General features: G+C 38.2%; 1 protein-coding gene across 2 annotated transcripts in view; it reads left to right on the top strand.

The window, feature by feature from the left end:
* The window catches only part of AKAP10 (A-kinase anchoring protein 10), an 85,060-nt gene that overhangs the window by 18,518 nt on the left and 49,986 nt on the right, over window positions 1-16,556 (top strand). For both annotated transcript variants that reach the window (XM_047089641.1, XM_047089640.1), the window contains exon 4: window positions 1,207-1,764. In XM_047089641.1, coding sequence (XP_046945597.1) covers window positions 1,207-1,764 — 558 coding nt within the window. The remainder of the gene's footprint in view (window positions 1-1,206; window positions 1,765-16,556) is intronic.

Raw genomic sequence — 16,556 nt, 5'->3', positions numbered from 1 at the left:
AGTTAACATTGACAATGAGACAGCCAGCAAGGATGATTCCCAGAGAGATTCAAAAGAAAATGATTTGAATATCAAAGGATTAAGAAAAGCCCTTTTGAAAAATTGATGAAGCCCTTGTTAATTTTATGAAAATGAACCTCAATATGCCACTGCTGTGAATGTAAAAAATGTTTTTAAATTTTTTGTTTAATAACTAGTTTGTGGTTAGAATCATAACCTAAATTTAGTCTAATGTAAAATGAACATATTTTTATTAGGTTTTATTTAATTTTATTTTCCTAGCTAATCTCCAAGAACTGTTCTTTATTCTGTTGTAATCAGTGCTGAGAGTTGGTAACGTTTTTCTAGCTATATCCACACATCCACAATTTTCCTCAGGAAAAGTTCCTAGAAGTGGAGTTACTAGATTGAAAATCATGGAGATTTCTAAAGCTTTGCTGTCTGTTACTGAGTGCTCCTTCAAAAAGGTTTTCCCATCTTTTCTTCTCATCATCAGTGGGTGACAATGTTGGCCTGTTTTTAATTTGCCTTTGTTAATTGTTACTTTTTGAAACAACATCTTCCAGTTTGACAGACAAAAATGTGACCTTGTATTAATTTGCTTTTCTGGGATTTTTAACTAGATTGAATATATTTTCATATTTTTATTGGCCTTTTTTCCTTTCTCTGGGACTAGTATCATAAGATTTTTTTTTTTTTTTTAAGAATTTACATGGTCTGAACTGCCATTAAAAGAGATAATACTTGGGGCGCCTGGGTGGCTCAGTCGGCTAAGCGTCTGACTTCAGCTCAGGTCATGATCTCGCGGTCCGTGGGTTCGAGCCCCGCGTCAGGCTCTGTGCTGACAGCTCAGAGCCTGGAGCCTGTTTTGGATTCTGTGTCTCCCTCTCTCTCTGACCCTCCCCTGTTCATGCTCTGTCTCTGTCTCAAAAATAAACGCTAAAAAAAAAAAAAAAAATTAAAAAAAAAAAGAGATAATACTTGAGTTACAAAGAGCTTTATGATGGATTAAATAAGTTTTGGACAGTTGTTTCTTTGCTTGTTTAGAAGCCAGAACTATAGAGTTTTTAGTTCTTTATTCATTTAAATTGCTAGGGAAGTAAACTTTATTCAAGAATTCTGGTACCACTGATGCTAAAAGTGACTGACTTATCTGTCAATCTTAAATTATTTGTTACTGAGCTGCTAATCTTTTGCTTCTTTTAGGCAGATCTTGTCTGGACTACCAGACTCAAGAGACCAAATCCAGTCTTTCAAAGACTCTTGAACAAGTCTTACATGACACAGTTGTCCTCCCTTATTTCATTCAATTCATGGAACTTCGGAGAATGGAGCATTTGGTTAAATTTTGGTTAGAGGCTGAAAGTTTTCACTCTACAACTTGGTCTCGAATAAGAGCACACAGTCTGAACACAGTGAAGCAGAGCTCATTGGCCGAACCTGTCTCTCCATCTAAAAAGCACGAAACTACAACGTCTCTTATAACTGAGTCTCTTGACAAGAGATTGGAGGATTCTTGCTCAGCCCAGTTGCTTATGACTCAATCAGAAGGAATTGACGTGAATAATAGAACTAGCAACATTCAGAATCACTTGCTGCTTTCCCGGGAATGTGACAGTGCCCATTCTCTCCATCTTGAAATGGCCAGAACGGGAACTCATCAACTTTCCATGGAAACCCAAGAATCCTCCTCCAGACTTCTAGTAGCCAGTAGAAATAGTCCCTCTTCACCACTGAAGGACTTATCAGGAAAATTAATGAAAAGTAAGTATGTGATTTTCTTGTTTCTCTTTATCCTGTTTGGTTTGTTTGTTTAATCAGTTTACAAAGTAGAACTTGAGGGGAATAGAAGGGTTGGAATCATTTTCTTATTGATTGATTGATTGATTTAAATCCAGGTTAGTTAACATATAATGTAATAATGAGTTCAGGAATAGAATTTAGTGATTCATCACTTACATGTAACACCCAATGCTCATCCCAATAAGTGCCCTCCTTAATGCCCGTTGCCCACTTAGCCCATTCCTCCACCCATCAGCAGCCCTCAGTTTGTTCTCTGTATTTAAGTGTCTCATGGTTTGTCTCCTTCTGTCTTATCTTATATTTGCTTCCCTTCCCCTCTGTTCATCTGTTTTGTTTCTTAAATTCCATTATGTGAGTGAAATCATATATTTGTCTTTCTCTGGCTGACTTATTTCACTTAGCATAATACACTCTGGTTCCATACATGTTGTCACAAATGGCAAGATTTCATTCTTTTTGATTGCCGAGTGATACTCCATTGTATATATATACCACATCTTCTTTATCCATTTATCAGTTGATGGACATTTGGGCTCTTGCCATACTTTGACTGTTGTCAATAGTGCTGCTATAATCATTGGGGTGCATGTGCCCCCTCGAATCAGCATTTTTGTATCCTTTGGATAAATACCTAGTACTGCAATTGCTGGGTCATAGGGTAGTTGTATTTTTAATTTTTTGAGGAACTTCCATACTGTTTTCCAGAGTGGCTCCACCAGTTTGCATTCCTACCAGCAGTGCAAAAGGGTTTCTCTTTCTCTGCATCCTCACTGACATCTGTTGTTGCCTGAGTTAATTTTAGTCATTCTGATAGGTATGAGGTGGTATCTCATTGTGGTATTGATTTGTATTTCCCTGATACTGAGTGATATTGAGCATCTTTTCATGTGTCTGTTAGCCATCTGGATGTCTTGTTTGGAAAACTGTCTATTCGTATCTTTTGCCCATTTCTTCACTGGATTATTTGTTTTTTGGGCATGCTGAGTTTGATAAATTCTTTATAGACTTTTGGATATTAACCCTTTATCTGAGATGTCATTTGCAAATATTCTTTCCCATTCCATTGGTTACCTTTTAGTTTTGCTGATTGTTTCCTTTGCTGTGCAGAAGCTTTTTATCTTGATGAGGTCCCAGTAGTTCATTTTTGCTTTTGTTTCCCTTGCCTCTGGAGATGTGTCAAGTAAAAATTGCTGCAGCTGAGGCCAAAGAAGTTGTTGTCTGTTTTCTCTAGGATTTTGATGACTTCTTGTCTTATGTTTAGGTCTTTCATCCATTTTGAGTTTATTTTTGTGTATGGTGTAAGAAAATGGTCCAGGGTCATTCTTCTGCTCGCCGCTGTCCAGTTTTCCCAACACCATTTGCTAAAGAGACTGTCTTTTTTCCATTGGATAATCTTTCCTGTCAAAGATTAGTTGGCCACATATTTGTGGGTCCATTCTGGGTTCTCTGTTCTGTTCCATTGATCTATGTGTCTGTTTTTGTGCCAGTACCATATGATCTTGACGATTACAGCTTTGTAATACAGCTTGGAGTCTGGGCTTGTGATGCCTCCAGCTTTGGTTTTCTTTTTCAGGATTACTTTGGCTATTCGGGGTCTCTTCTGGTTTCATACAAATTTTAGGATTGCTTGTTCTAGGTCTGTGAAGAATGCTGGTGTTACTCTGATAGGGATTGCATTGAATGTGTAGATTGCTTTGGGTAGTAATTGGCATTTTAACAATATTTGTTCTTCCAATCCATGAGCATGGAATGTTTTTCCATTTTTTTGTGTGTCTTCTTCAGTTTCTTTTCATAAGCTTTTTATAGTTTTCAGTGTATAGATTTTTCACATTTTTGGCTAGGTTTATTCCTAGGTATTTTATGGGTTTTGGTGCAATTGTAAATGGGATTGATTCCTTGATTCCTCTTTCTGCTGGTTCATTATTAGTGTGTGTATAGAAATGCAACTGATTTCTGTACATTGATTTTATATTCTGTGACTTTGCTGAGTTCGTGTATCAGTTCCAGCAGTTTTTTGGTGAAGTCTTTTGGGTTTTCCACATAGAATATCATGTTGTCTGGGAAGAGTGAACGTTGACTTCCTCCTTGCTGATTTGGATGCCTTTGATTTCTTTTTGTTGTCTGATTGCTGAGGCTAGGACTAGAAAATGTTTCTTTTCTCTTCACACCCACTTGCACATTTGGAAGGATTTGGATGGAGAGTGTCCTGAGTAGGCTTGGCATATAAAAAAGGAACAGCAGGGATACCTACAGGATTGGATCCTCTAAGAAGGATATTCGCAGAATTAACCAGTGAGGAAGGGTTAAGTGTCCTGCCTTTCCCTTCCACAGAGTTTGAAATCAAATCATTAACCCAGAAATGCTTATTTCATCCTCATCTTATTCTTAATTTACTACCATTTTAATGAACTTTATAGATGCGATTATTTGTTAATTTCCAACCGGTGACCTCTGTTAGGTTCTGTGCCAAGTGCTGCCCTTGAATTCCACTTAATTCCAACACCTGTATGAGATCGCCATCCTTAGCCTGTTTTACACATGAGAAAATCATGACTTAGGAAAGTAAAGGAACTTGCCTCTGGTTATAGAATGAGGGGAGGGGAGAGGGTGGAGCTAAAGTTAAAGTCCAGGCATTTCAACAATAGCACCTCTTTCTTGATTTCTTCTCTGTCCATTTGGGAGTTACACCCTCTGAATTTTTCAGTTATTACCTTCTAGAATTCTGATTAGACAGCCTCCAAGTTTTTCCTCTTTTTTTTATCTTATCTGTTCTTTGTTTCTTACAGGGCTAGGTGATTTCTTTCTTGGCTTTTCTTTGTTTGCTTTTTCTTTTTTTTTCCCCCCTCTAGTAAGACTTTATTTTTTCTGAGCAGTTTAAGGTTCACAGCAAAATTGAGGGGAAGGTACAGAGATTTCCCATATACCCTTGCCCCACACATACAGAGGCCTCTCCCGTCATCCACGTCCCCCACCAGAGTGGAACATTTATTGCAGTTGATGAACCTACCTGGATACCTTATAGTCACTCAAAGTCCATAGTTTACATTAGAGTTCACTTTTGGTGTTGTTCATTCTTACAGGATTGAACAAATGTATAATGACATGTATCCATCATTTATGGTGTTAGAGTATTTTCACTGTCCTAAAAAATCCTCCGTACTCTGTCTATTCATCTCTTCCTACCTGCTTATCCCTGACAACCACTAATCTTTTTACTGTCTCCATAGTGCCTTTTCCAGACTATCCTAGAGTTGAAATCTATAGTAGGTAACTTTTCCACATTGGTGGTGTTTTCTTCAGATCTGTTTTTTATTTAGTTCATCGATTATTTCAATATGGGTCTGTCTAATCTGCTGTTGAATAATTTTTTAATGTTATTCTTATTTAAAAGTTAACTGAATTTTTTATTTCTAGAAAAAAATTTTACAATTCAAATTTGCCTCATCATTTTTTAGTTTCTTCTTCCTTTATCCCTTCATCCCACTCTTGAGCCCATTTTCTATTTAAATTTATTAAATATATATTCATCATCTGATAATTCCAATAGCTGTAGTTTTTGTGGATCTGATTCAGTATTTGTTTCTTCAGATTTACACTCTTGGTAGCTTGTGATTTTAGTGGTTTTGACTGTGAACATAGGTTTTTGGATTTTTATCTGTGGGAATTGTTTGAGAAATCTGTTTAAATGGGCCTATTTCAGATTATGTCTGCATTTGCATTTGTCCTGCATCTGGGGCCAGCTTCAGTACCATCCATTAGTTTTAGTTACCACTTAAAACCCAAATTCTACCCTATTTGGGTCCTGGGCAACTGCTCTTGAAAAGGCACACTTAAGTCTCTTGACATTGGTGGTTTTCCCAGGTGAATGCCCTTCCCCTCTGTACTCACGCCCATCTTGATTTGCACTGGCTCCTGCAGCTCCGCAGTTCTTCATCTGCAATTTAGAAATCCAGAAAGCTTTGACTATCCCAGGTTATTTTTTAAAAGGACGAAACCTGACCTGGACTGGTATGAACTTACTGCAGAAACGTAGATGTGTTTGATTATGTGGTGTTGTCCCACATGCTGCTAGAGGATTAACCTGGTTTCTATAAACACGGTGCATTACCTCTATAAAAACTGCCCAGATTCTGAATTCTAAAATGTTACTGGCCCCACAGTTTTCAGATTAAGGAATTGCTTGTCCTTGTTTTCTTCCTCTCACTGTTTCCCTTGCTTTACCACGAAATTTATTGTGGTGGGATATTTAGTGTATGGGAAATTTAGTATTGCGAAGAATTTTTTTAAACATCTAGTCTGGCCTGTTTCTGGAAATGGAAGTCTGTTTAATTGTAATACACTTCCTTTTCTTTTTTTCTTTTCTTTTTTTTTTTTTTGGAAGCCTTTTGGTTTGGTGGTAGTTTATTTCGATAAAACATAGAAATAGCAGTGGAGGATGGGGCGCCTAGGTGGTTCAGTCGGTTAAGCATCTGACTTCAGCTCAGGTCACAATCTCATGGTTTGTGAGTTCGAGCCCCATGTCAGGTTCTGTACTGACAGCTTGGATCCTGGAGCCTGCTTTCGATTCTGTGTTTCCCTCTCTGTGTCCCTCCCCTGCACGCACGCTCTTACACTCTCTCAAAAATAAATAAATGTTAAAAAAAAAAAAAAGGAGATGGGGCGCCTGGGTGGCGCAGTCGGTTAAGCGTCCGACTTCAGCCAGGTCACGATCTCACGGTCCGTGGGTTCGAGCCCCGCGTCGGGCTCTGGGCTGACGGCTCTGAGCCTGGAGCCTGTTTCCGATTCTGTGTCTCCCTCTCTCTCTGCCCCTCCCCCGTTCATGCTCTGTCTCTCTCTGTCCCAAAAATAAATAAACGTTGAAAAAAAAAAAATTAAAAAAAAAAAAAGGAGAAAGAAATAGTGGAGTTATTAAAAGAGTACTTGTTTTTTCATTTTTCATTAGTTTAAAAAATTTTAGTGCAATAGATTTGATCTCTTTTGATGTATATTTGTATGAATTTTAACACATGCATAGGTTCCTGTAACTGTCCTCACAGGATAAGAATAGTTCTGTCACCTTTGTGTTTAAACCCTCCTCTGTCACATCATTTGGCAACCACTGATCTATCTGACTCTGTAGTTTTGCCTTTTCTGGAGTACCATACAAATGAATTTTTACAATATGTAGCCTTTGAGATAGGCTTCTTTGACTTAGCATAATGGCTTGAAATTTATCCATGTTCTGTCAAGATGTTCATAGCTTTTTATTGCTAAGTAATATTCATTGTATGGATGTACTATCCATTCACCAGTTTAAGGACGTCTGGATTGTTTCCAGTTGTTAATGATTATGAATAAAACTGCTATAAACATTTGTGCATGTATACGATTTTTTGTGTGGACAAAAGTTTTTATTTCTCTAGGGCAAATACCAAGTGGTAAGTTTGCTGAATTATATGGTATATGTTTAATTATATAAAAAACTGTCCGACTGTTTTGTAGAGTGGCTGTACCATTTTGCATATCCACCAGCAACATACTCCCATATTTTCTTGGATTGTCTGTTTTACTGACATTGAATTTTGAGAGGTTTTTTTGTGTGTGTGTTCTGGGTATAAAACTGTTTTGGCTATGTGATTTCAGATGTTTTCTCCTGGTTGATAGCTTGACTTCTCATTCTCTTAATAGTGTCTTTCACAGAACAAGAGGACTTTTTGATTAATTTAGTGACTTTTTTCTTTTATGGATTGTGCTTTTGGAGTCATACCCTGAGAACTGTTTGCCTAATTAACCGTCATGAAGATTTTCTCTTGTGTGTTCTTCTAAAAGTACTATGATTTCATCCTTCACAGTTAGATATATGGTCTATTTTGAGTTAATATTGTCTAAGATGTAAGGGGTGGTCAAATATTTTTGTATTGTTTTTTATTTTTGCATATGAATATGGTGTTGTTTCAACACCACTAATTGAAAAGACTACCCTTACTGTATTGACTTGCCCTTGTACCTTAGCCATATTTCTGTAGGTCTATTTATGGACTCTGTTCTGTTCCATTGATACATGTGTCTGTTCCTTCACCAATCAGTATCCACTGTCTTCATTACTGTAGCTTTACAGTAAGTCTTAAAATTAGATAGTATGAGGTCTCCAAGTTTGTTTTTTCTTTTTCAAAATTGTTCTATTCTAGTTTTTTTTTTTCCCCCTAAATATAATCTTTAGCACAATCTTGTCTATATTTATAAGAAATCCTGGTAGGGGTGCCTGGGTGACTCCCGTCGGTTAAGCATCCAGCTTTCCACAGATCATGATCTCACAGTTGGTGGGTTCAAGCCCCGTGTGGGTCTCTGTGCCGACAACTCAGAGCCTGGAGCCTACTTCGGATTCTGTGTCTCCCTCACTCTGTGCCCCTCCCGCACTTGCACTCTGTCTCTCCCACCCCCTGTCAAAAATAAATAAACATTAAAGAAAAGAAAAGAAATCCTGATGGAGTTTTTATTGGAATTGCATTCAATCCTTAGGTCAGTTTGATAAGAATTTACATCTTAACTGTATCAAGTCTTAGAATACATGAACATGGAGAATGTTTTTATTTACTTAGGTATCTTATTTATTTATCAGCAATATGTAGTCCTCAGTGTACACATCCTTCATATATTTTTTTAAACTTATATCTAAGTATTTCTTTTTGGTGCTATTGTGGGTGCAATTTTGTTTTTAATGTTTTTATTTCTTTTTGAGAGAGTGTGAGTGGGGTAGGGGCAGAGAGAAAGAGGATCTGAAGCGGGCTCTGTGCTGACAGCAGATAGCCAAATGCAGGGTTTGAACTCACGAACCATTAGATCATGACCTGAGCTGAAGTCGGATACTCAATCAACTGAGCCACCCAGGTGCCCCGTGAATGCTATTTTAAAAAATTTCTGTTTCTAATTTTTTATTGCTAGTATATAGAAATATGATTGACTTTTATATGTTAACCTATTCTGTGACCTTATGAAACTCACTACTTCTAGTAGTTTTTCTGTAGATTACTTGGGATTTTCTATATTGATGTTGTTTGTGAATAAGGACAGTTACTTCTTGCTTTCTGATCTTTTTTTTTTTTTTTCTTTTCCCGTTGCCTTTTGCACTAAGCTAGGACTTGCTGTAGTGTGTTGATTAGGAGTGGTGAGAATGAATATTCTTGTTCCTGATCTTGGAGGGAAAGCATTTAGTCTTTCACCATGAAGTATGAGGTTAACCATGAGTTTTTTATAAAGGCTCTTTATAGGTTGATGGAAGTCTGCTTCTCTTAGTGGTTTCTTGAGAGTTGTTTGAATCATGAATGGTGTTGAATTTTGTCACATGTTTTGTCTGTGTCGTTTGATACGACCATGTAGTTTTCCTTTCTTTGTCTGTAAATGTGATGGGTTATATTGATTGATTTTTGAAAGTTTGAATAACCTTGCATTCCCAGGTTTAGTGCCATTTGGTTGTGTGGTGTGTTTTATTCTCATATGTTGCTAGATTTGATTTTCTAAATTTTGTTGGTCATTTTTGCAATAGACAAAATTGCATAAAATTTTGCAATAGACAAAATTGCAAATTTGCATAAATGATGGATTTGGTCTGTAGTTTATGATGGATTTGGTCTGTAGTTTTCTTGTACTGCTTTTGTCTGATTTTAGTATCAATGTAATGTTGGCCCCCCAAAATGAGTTGGGACGTTTTCCCACCACTTCTGTTTTCTGGAAAAGATCATATAGAATTGTTGGGTTTTTTTTGTGTGTTTTTTCAGAGTGTTTCAAACTATAAATTCCGTTTCTTTAATAGATCTAGGACTGTTCAGGTTATCTATTTCTTCTTGAGGGAATGTTAGTACTTTGCAGCTTTGAAGGAATTGTTATTTTCATTAAATTGTTGAATTTATGGGCATGTAATTATCTAGGATTCCCTTACTTTCTTTTTTAGTCTCAAGTTTGTAGTAATACCCCTTTTTCATTGCTGATATTGGTAATTGTGTCTTCTTTCTTCTTTGCCAGCATACATAGGGGGTTAATCTGTCTTTTTAAAAGAACCAGCTTTTGATTTACAATTGATTTTTTTTATCTGTTTTTCTCTTTTCAGTGTTATGGATTTTTCTGCTATGTGTTAATTCTTTCCTCCTGCTTGCTTTAAATTTTTTTTAATGTTTATTTTTGAGAGAGAGAGAGAGAGCACAAGTGAGGGAGGTGTGGAGAGAGAGGAAGACACAGAATCTGAAGTAGCTCCAGGCTCTGAGCTGTCAGCACAGAGCTCCATGCGGGGATCATGACCTGAGCCAAAGTCAGTTGCCCCACCAACTGAGCCACCCAGGAGCCCCTTCTCATGCTTGTTTTAGATTTACTTTTTCTCATTTCTCAACGTTTTTTTTTTTTTTTTTTTTTTTTTTTTTTATTTTTTATTTTTGGGACAGAGAGAGACAGAGCATGAACAGGGGAGGGGCAGAGAGAGAGGGAGGCACAGAATCGGAAACAGGCTCCAGGCTCTGAGCCATCAGCCCAGAGCCCGACGCGGGGCTCAAACTCACGGACCGCGAGATCGTGACCTGGCTGAAGTCGGACGCTTAACCGACTGCGCCACCCAGGCGCCCCTACTTTTTCTCATTTCTTAAGATAGAAACTTAGATCGTTTATTTGAGACCTTTTTTTTTTAAAATTTTTTGAAAGATTTTATTTTTTTAAGTAATCTCTGCACCCAGTGTGGGGCTCAAACTCATAACCCTGACTGATATCAAGAGTCGCATACTCTAGTGACTGAGCCAGCCAGGTGCCCCAAGAGACCTTTTTTTTTTTTTTTTTTAAGCTTATTTCTTTTTTTTTTTTTAATTTTTTTTTTTCAACGTTTATTTATTTTTGGGACAGAGAGAGACAGAGCATGAACGGGGGAGGGGCAGAGAGAGAGGGAGACACAGAATCGGAAACAGGCTCCAGGCTCTGAGCCATCAGCCCAGAGCCCGACGCGGGGCCCAAACCCACGGACCGCGAGATCGTGACCTGGCTGAAGTCGGATGCCCAACCGACTGCGCCACCCAGGCGCCCCTTAAGCTTATTTCTTTATTTTGAGAAAGAGAGAGCTTGCTCACGTGCGTGGGCATGCAAGCAGGAGGGGGCAGAGAGAGAGAGGGAGAGAGAGAATCCCAAACAGGCTCTGCGCTGTTGGTACAGAGCCCTATGCGGGGCTTGATCCCACAACTCTGGGATCATGACCTGGGTGGAAATCAAGAGTCAGACACTTAACTGACTGAGCCACCCAGGCCACCCAGAGACCTTTGTATTTTAAGAGAAGCATGTAATGCTATAAATTTCCTTCCAATCACTGTTTTATCTACACCCCACAAATTCTGATACTTTGAATTAAATAAAAATAAAATGCCTAATTTCCCTGGAGTCTTACTCTTTTGCCCATGATTATTTAGAAATATGTTGTTTAATTTTCAGGTGTTTGAAGAATTTTATCTGTGATCTTTTTGTTACTGACTTCCCGTGTAATCATATCATGGTTAGAAAACATACTTTGAATTATTTCAATTCTTTTAAATTTGTTAAAAAAAATTTTTATTAAAACATTTTTTAATGTTTATTTTGAGAGAGAGACAGAGACAGAGCGCGATCAGGGGAGGGGCAGAGAGAGAGGGAGACACAGAATCCGTAGCAGGCTCCAGGCTCTAAGCTGTCAGCACAGAGCCCGACACAGGGCTCGAACTCACGAGCTGTGAGATCATGACCTGAGCCGAAGTCAGATGCTCAACTGAGCCATCCAAGTGCCCCTAAATTTGTTAAAAATTTTAAATAGCCTAGGATATGGTTTATCTTGGTGAATAACTCACATACAATGAAAAGAACATACTGCTATTTGATAGTTTTCTATAAATGTCAATTCGATGGAGTTGGTTGATGATGGTGTTCAGTTTTTCTGTATCATTGCCAGTACTTTTATGTTTTTTATATCTGTTAGAGAGGAGTGTTGAAGTCTTTGAGCATAGTTGTGGATTTTTCCAATTGTGCTTTCAGTTCTGTTTTTGCATGTATTTTGAGGCTCTGTTGTTAGGTTTGTACCTATTTAGAATCATTGAATCTTCTTGGTAAATCGATCCTACCATTTTGTAATGTTCCTCTTTATCTGTGGTAACTTCACTTGTTCTAAGGTCAGAAATCTCTTCTGTCTGACTTGTATAGCCACTGCAGTTCATGGTACATCTTTTTCTTTCGCTTTACTTTTGACTTGCCTTTATCATTTTTTTTTAATGTTTTTATTTTATTTTTGAGAGAGAGAGAGAGAGAGAGAGAGAGAGAGAGACATAGAGTGTGAGTGGGGGAGAGTAAGAGAGAGAAGGAGACAGAATCTGAAGTAGGCTCCAGGCTCTGAGCTGTCAGTGCAGAGTCTGACGTGGGGCTTGAACTCACAGACTGTGAGATCTTGACCTGAGCCAAAGGGACGCCCAACTGACTGAGCCACCCAGGCACCCCTTGCCTTTATCATTTTTAAAGTGAGTTTCTTTTGATAGCATGTAGTTGGGTCATTTTTTTTTAATCCATTCTGACAATCTGGTTTTTTGTTGATAAATTTATTTCAGTGTAAGTTGTAGTGTAGTTCTTTATATTAAGTGTAGTTAATTACAACGTGATTATTTACCTTTTAATATGTAAATATAATTGCCAGTACTTGTTAATTTAACATATATAATTATATTAAGTAATTATTAATGTGTTTGAATTTATGTCTCCCATTTTATTTTTCTGTTTGTTCCCATCCTTGGATTTCCTATTCTTTTTTCTTTTGGATTCTTTGAATTTTTTTAAGAGTTTATCTATTTAGTTCTTGATTATATCTCTTTGTATAGGTTTTTAGTGGTTTCTCTAGGGATTGCAGTATACATACCATCATACATACACAGTCCATGTAAAATTATCTTTTTTTTTTAATTTTTTTTAATGTTTATTCATTTTTGAGAGAGAGAGACAGAGACAGAGCATGAGTGGGAGAGGGCAGAGAAAGAGGGAGACACAGAATCTGAAGCAAGTTCCAGGTTCTGAGCTGTCAGCACAGAGCCTGATGCGGGGCTCAAACCCACGGATTGTGAGATCATGACCTGAGCCGAAGTCGGTCACTCAACCAAGTGAGCCACCCAGGCGCCCCTAAAATTATCATTTTATTACATCAAGTGGGCCATGTAGGTCCCTTTGTCTCCCCACTCATGTGGTGTAGTGTCATCCACTTTTGTTGAAAATCCCATCAGACGGTGTTGGGAATTTGGCTTTCAACTGTTGGACACAACTTACAGAACTTAAAAAAAGAATTGTCTGTTACGTGTAAGCCCGGTATTTGCCATATCTGTTGCTGTTCCTTCATTCCTGAAGTTCAGTTGTTATTTCTGTTATTTCACCAGCATCTCAAAGATCCCTCTAGCATTTCTTCTAGAGCAGGACTGCTGTCAGAATTTTCTCAGTAATTTTCCATCTAAGAGTTTCTTTATTTTGAAGGAATTTTCATTTGATAGAGAATTCAAGGTTGATAGTTCTTTTCTCTTACCACTTTAAAAGTGCTGTTTCGCTGCCTCTGGCCTCCATGGTTTCTGGGAGAAATCTGCAGTCTTGGAATCATTATTATCTTATGTTTAGCATCTTTTTTATTGCTGCTTTTGAGATATTTTCCCTGTCTCTAATGTTCAGCAGTTTGGTTATCCCATCTGAAGTTCACTGAGCTTTTTGATTTTCAAAGGAGGATGTTTTCAGCCATTGATTGTTCTTTCACTTTTTTTTTTTTTTTTTGGCCCCATACTTCTTTCTCTTTCTTCTGAGATTTTAATGACCCAAATGTTGTATGTTTGTCATTGTCCTGCAGATCCTTGAGGCTCTATGTGCTTTTGTCTAATTTTTTGTTTTCCTGTTTTTCAGCTTGGAAATTTTCTATTCGTATATCTTTGAATTCACTGATTCTTTCCTCTGTCATTTCCATCATGCTTTGAGTCTTTCCAGTGAATTTTAACCTTAGGTTATTTTTTTTTTTCTGGTTCTCATCCTTCCATTTGTTCCTCCTCCTCCTCCTCTTCCTCCTCCTCCTCCTCTTCTTCCTCCTCCTCCTCCTCCTCCTCTTCCTCCTCTTCCTTCTTGTGCTTTTTTTTTTTTTTTTTTAATCTTTTTCTCTGCAGAGGCTGTCTTTCTGTTTGTTTCAAGAGTATTTGACCTTACTTCTTGGAACATGATTATAAAAAAAAAATCTTTGTTCTGTAATTCCAGCATCTGTGTATCTGTATCATCTTGCTTGTCTTTTCACTTGTGAGATAATGGGATTTTCTGGGGTTTTGTATGGCAGTTAATTTTGGATTGTATTAAGGACAGTTTGACTTGCATGATTCTGGGTCATGTTTAGATCCTGTGAAGAATGTTGAATTTTTGTTTTAGCAAGAAATTCACCTGGTTAGGTTCAGCCATGTTCCAACTAGCATTCTGTAGGCTGTGGTTCTAGAGTCCATTCAGTTTTGGATTGTATTTGTATCTATGCCTGCTAGGGTCCAGTCTGAGACCTGTCCAGTGGAAAGGACATAGTTTAGTTCTCACACCCATTGGTATGCTGTTACAGTCAAGTCCATGCATGCCCAGTTCATGTGTGAGCCCAGGAGTACACACACAACTTGATATGCTTTTCACAGGCCTTCTTCTTTTCTGCTGTTTCCCTAGCAGTTTCTGGTGCCTAGGGGACCCTACCTTCCTGGTTGTTTGGCTAGAAAGTTGGGGCTTCACTTTCTACCACTATGTCAGCTTCTGTGGCCAAGCAGCCAGAGGACAGTGGATAAAAGAAATAGGGATTCTCCTCTTCTTACTGGGACTACGGTTTCTCTGTCAAAGGACAGAGTTTGGAGAGCTTCTGGAGCCTGCCTGAGTGCTGCTGCCATTGCCTGGGGATGGAGACTGGAGTGACAGAAAGCCCAGGAGATTTCCCTCACTCTCTGCTATCCATATGAAACCCCTTCCTGCTCCTTAGACCAGAAATAGAGGGCTTCTCTGGAGCTTTTTCTTTGTGCATCCTTGTGCAGTTTCAGCTTTGGAGTCCAGGCCAGGAGATACTGGAGAAACAAAGCAGGACACTTGGCTCTGCTCTGGTGGCACTTTGAGTTCTGGTTTCCTTTCTGTCTGCCTGCTACCATTTCCAGGTCTTCAGATACATTTGTCTAGTGTTTTTAGCTGCATTCTGTGGGGTGGGTGAGGTGTGCTTATTTCATCTTGACCCGGTCCTTAGGATTTCAGAGCAAATCAAAGAATGAGTATCCTATATAGATTTTCTGTTTTCCCCTTAAAACGCAAATATATTAAGAAGATGATGGTCTAACACCTGCCTCTAAGGTTTCTGTTGTAATCATTTTCATTGTATTAAAACTTCTTGAGCTTCACAAGGTGACCGTAAAGGAATTTGTAATGGCCTATTGCTTTTATAACTAAAGATTGATTATACTAAGAATTCAGAATTGACGTGTAATTTCTTCCGAGTAACTTCTTTAGAATATACTGGTGTTTTGTACTTGCATTTAAGTAGACACTAAGTTAGGGTGCCAGGGTGGCTCAGTTGGTTAAGCGTCTGATTCTTGATCTCTGCTCAGGTTATGATCTCACAGTTTGTGGGTTCGAACCTCAAGTCTGGCTCTGTGCTGACAGTGAAGCCTGCTTGGATTGTCTCTCTACGCCCACCCTCCCACCCCTCCTGTGCTTGAGTGCTTGCTGTCTCTCTCCCTCTTTATCTCTCAAAATAGCCGTTTTTTTAAAAATTGAAAACTTCTTAGTGAAATACTAAAGTGAGTAATGGAGTTTTGAACATCACTCAAATAATTGAAGGAAAGTTCTTTACTTCCAGTAATCTGTCCTCATGGGTTCCTAAAAGGTATGTTTTTTAAAAAGCAGATGTTTTAAGCATTTCTATGTTCCTTTGTTCTTTTATTAAAAGAGTATTTTAGAAATTGAACCAAAGCATTTATCTTTGCTTAGCCAAGCATTTATTGAGTAAAAACTGTTTCATTTATTAATTTTTTAAAATGTTTAAAATATGTTAATGTCCTTTTATTCTTAAAACTGAGTTTTTCTGATCCAAAAGAAGGGTGTAACTTCATTCTGTGTTTCTGAAATGAAATACAGTTAATATTTTATTTAAAGGTAACGGGGCGCCTGGGTGGCGCAGTCGGTTAAGCGTCCGACTTCAGCCAGGTCACGATCTCGCGGTCCGTGAGTTCGAGCCCCGCGTCAGGCTCTGGGCTGATGGCTCGGAGCCTGGAGCCTGTTTCCGATTCTGTGTCTCCCTCTCTCTCTGCCCCTCCCCCGTTCATGCTCTGTCTCTCTCTGTCCCAAAAATAAATAAAAATGTTGAAAAAAAAAAATTTAAAGGTATCAAAACTTCTTTCAGTTAGTTTTAATCCCCTCAAAAATGTGCATTAACGTCTGTACAACATCTTACAGTACTTGTCTGGGATTGGCAGCTGTTTTTAGTTGGTGGAAAAGCAAAAACTGAGAAACAACACAGGTTCTGATTTTTAGGCTTTTTGATAGGCATTTGCTTCAAAACTAGTGTCTTTGTTCTGATTAATAATTTGCTCATAGTGGCTATACAATAAACATCTGTTGAGAGAGTGGAATTAGCTTGGATTATGTTAGACCTGGTTAAAGGCAAAACAGTCCCCCTGAATCTTCACAATTGATACCTTTCTTCAAGGCCCTGGGTGTAGAGAGGATTAATTAATTAATGTAGAGAAAAAACAAGCACAACTTCCCTT

Source organism: Lynx rufus, unplaced genomic scaffold (genome assembly GCF_022079265.1).
Source record: "Lynx rufus isolate CCGP_SWC_20201006 ecotype Redwood Valley unplaced genomic scaffold, mLynRuf1.p SCAF_28, whole genome shotgun sequence".
NCBI classification, from domain to species: Eukaryota; Metazoa; Chordata; class Mammalia; order Carnivora; family Felidae; genus Lynx; species Lynx rufus.
The sequence above is the reverse complement of the archived record's forward strand: the minus strand, read 5'-3'. Positions and strand labels throughout refer to the sequence as shown.